Source organism: Symsagittifera roscoffensis, chromosome 1 (assembly GCF_963678635.1).
Source record: "Symsagittifera roscoffensis chromosome 1, txSymRosc1.1, whole genome shotgun sequence".
NCBI classification, from domain to species: Eukaryota; Metazoa; Xenacoelomorpha; order Acoela; family Convolutidae; genus Symsagittifera; species Symsagittifera roscoffensis.
Genome location: NC_087062.1, coordinates 18,121,144 through 18,123,629, shown reverse-complemented (window position 1 = coordinate 18,123,629; position 2,486 = coordinate 18,121,144). Strand labels below are relative to the sequence as shown.

At 35.6% G+C, this 2,486-nt stretch overlaps 1 protein-coding gene across 1 annotated transcript; it reads right to left on the bottom strand.

Moving 5' to 3' along the window:
* Positions 1 to 710: 710 nt before the first annotated feature.
* On the bottom strand, positions 711 to 1,873 carry LOC134855136 (mitochondrial genome maintenance exonuclease 1-like). Its single transcript, XM_063871551.1, has one exon. The coding sequence runs from the start codon at positions 1,870 to 1,872 to the stop codon at positions 991 to 993; it is 882 nt and encodes a 293-aa protein (XP_063727621.1). The 5' UTR covers position 1,873; the 3' UTR covers positions 711 to 990.
* Positions 1,874 to 2,486: the final 613 nt, after the last annotated feature.

Below are 2,486 nucleotides of genomic sequence, written 5' to 3'. Positions count from 1 at the left end.
GATAATTAATTACTAACTTCGAAGCGAGAGATCGACACTTTTCCTGTTCCTGAGATGAACTGACCTTAAAAATAAATCGAAAGTCACAACGCGAAAAATCAAAATTGAGCGTGAACAAATTTTAAGACATAACACGATGCATTTAATCTCGGTCAGTAAAACCTAACCCAATTATAGAAAACTGGGTCAATCGATATTTTTTCTGAAAAAAATAAGCCTTTTTCCTGAAAAAAATCACAGAAAAATCACCAGGACCTATATAAGAATCTTCAGAACGTTCATTAGTCTTGAACGATTCGGAAACTCAATTTTCAGTCTGTATTAGGTTGTTATGCAGAATGAAAATGTATAGACAGCAATTTTCGGAAATTTCTTGACGTACTTTGAAAAAAAATTGCAGTAAAATTATCATTATGAATAAGTACTCATCATCGAATTCCGCACGCCAAAAGAAACACAAGGCCAGCAGTCAGTTGAGACAGTGTTACTGAACTAAAGAGCTCAAGTTTCAAGATCTTTGTTTATTAGCGTTCATTTAATGGTGGGAAATCTGATAATTCAAACTCGCTTTGAAACTTATTCTCCAGTTCTTGTGCCAATGGTAATTTGCCTTCCCTTTAGCAAATGCACTTGATGTTGACCAAGAGAATCAAAAGTCAAACTTAAAAAAAAAAATATATATATATATATATATATAAATTTGGAAACAAAACAAAAATCACAAAATAAAACTATACTGCTTCGATATTGCAATTCAACTGAGAAAATTTGAAAAAGATTTCAAGTTTTCGTTCTACGAATGCTACTGCTTCAGTATTGCTATTCAGTCAAATCATCTTCAACCCAAAATGAGTTCTAGTTTTTTGAGTTCTGCGAATGTTACTGCTTCGATATTGCAATTCATTTCAAACATTTTCGGAGGAAAAAGATTTCAAGCTATAACAGTTCTGCGATTGTTACTGCTTCAACATTTCAATCAACCAGATCATCTTAAGAAGAAAATGCTTTCAAGTTTTCTGAGCTTTGCGAATGATACTGCTTCACTTTGCTGACCCACGCGGCCCAAAACGGATTGCAATCTTTCCCTGTTACCACTTGTGCATCAGGAGGGCTTTGATTGTCGTGATACAAATAAACAAGGCAAAACCCGTCCAAGGGTTTCTCAACCAATTTCGAATGATTTATTGCTCCTAAGTAAGCAACACATTGCAACAATTCACTCAGTTGACAATCTTGGATTCCCAATCTACGCCTATTTGCATTATCTGGAATTTTCCAATCCGCAATTAATCTTAAACCACTAACTTCGATTAGGCAATCAAACTTTCCTCTATAGCCCAAAACATCGTGAACGACAGTTTTTTCACACATGCTTATGTCGGTAACATTGGCTGCTCGAATTTGATCAAATTGCTTGAGAATATTTTTTGTTCTTTCATCGCCGATGTCTGCTGCCGACTCAAAATCGATTTCGTTTTCAATTTTCTTCTTGATCAGCGAATGACATTGCGCGGAAAACTGAGCCATGCTTTCGGAGTACTCCTGAAACTGCTCCTCTCCTCCCAATTCCCTGATCTTGGCATTCTTCCATTGGTTCAACTTCAAAACATCTTCCTCACTTCGAGTTTCATTCAGTATATGACTAACTGACGGCATTGACTGAAAACCTTGTAAGGTAGTCGCATCGTTGAGTTTGAAGATGGGATTTGAAGTTTGCTTCTTACGAACCCCTCTTCCGGTCGGGTTCACCCGAGGAGCGAGTGGCACTAGAGGAAACTGTTTCAGCTCTTTGTTTACTTCTGTGGCCATAGGGAGAGACCAAGCAGAACGCCAATGTAAAAGGCAAGGAAAGATGCGATTCAGTTTAATCATGATGACTGAAAACGTGGAATTACTTTGCATGCATTCCAAGATTCAATTATAGTGACGTCGTCTTTCTTTCAATAAAAAAAATGTTATACAGAAGGAAAAATTTGATAGAAAAAATTTTCATGCACGATATTCAAATCTCTTACCAGACAGTTACAAAACATTTTTGGTACAAAAAAAAACAGCAGCAAAGGCACAGTTTTTCAGGTTATCTATCTTAAACTGTATAAGATTTCAAAATAGAGAAATTGAAACAGAGGTGAAGCTGAGTGCTAGAATTTCAAAATTTTGTGTTCAGATGTGAAAAAATTGACTAAAACACTGTGATTTGTTTCAGATTTTTCAAACACTTCTGAAATACTTTTTCAAATATTTCAAGAATAGGCAGGATCACACCGTTTTCTAGCAACCTTTTAATTGAAGGTTTAGCCGGGTAGTTTTTGAGAAAAGTCAAAAAGTTTCCAAAAAACTGTCGCAAAAATAAACAAATTTGACTTTTCCGAAGGCTGAAGCTTTCTCCATTAATAAGGGCGTAACAGCTTATAAAGCAAAAATTCCGAAATCTGTTATTCCAATTGAGCCATGAATATTGAAATAGGAGAAATTGAGAACAATCG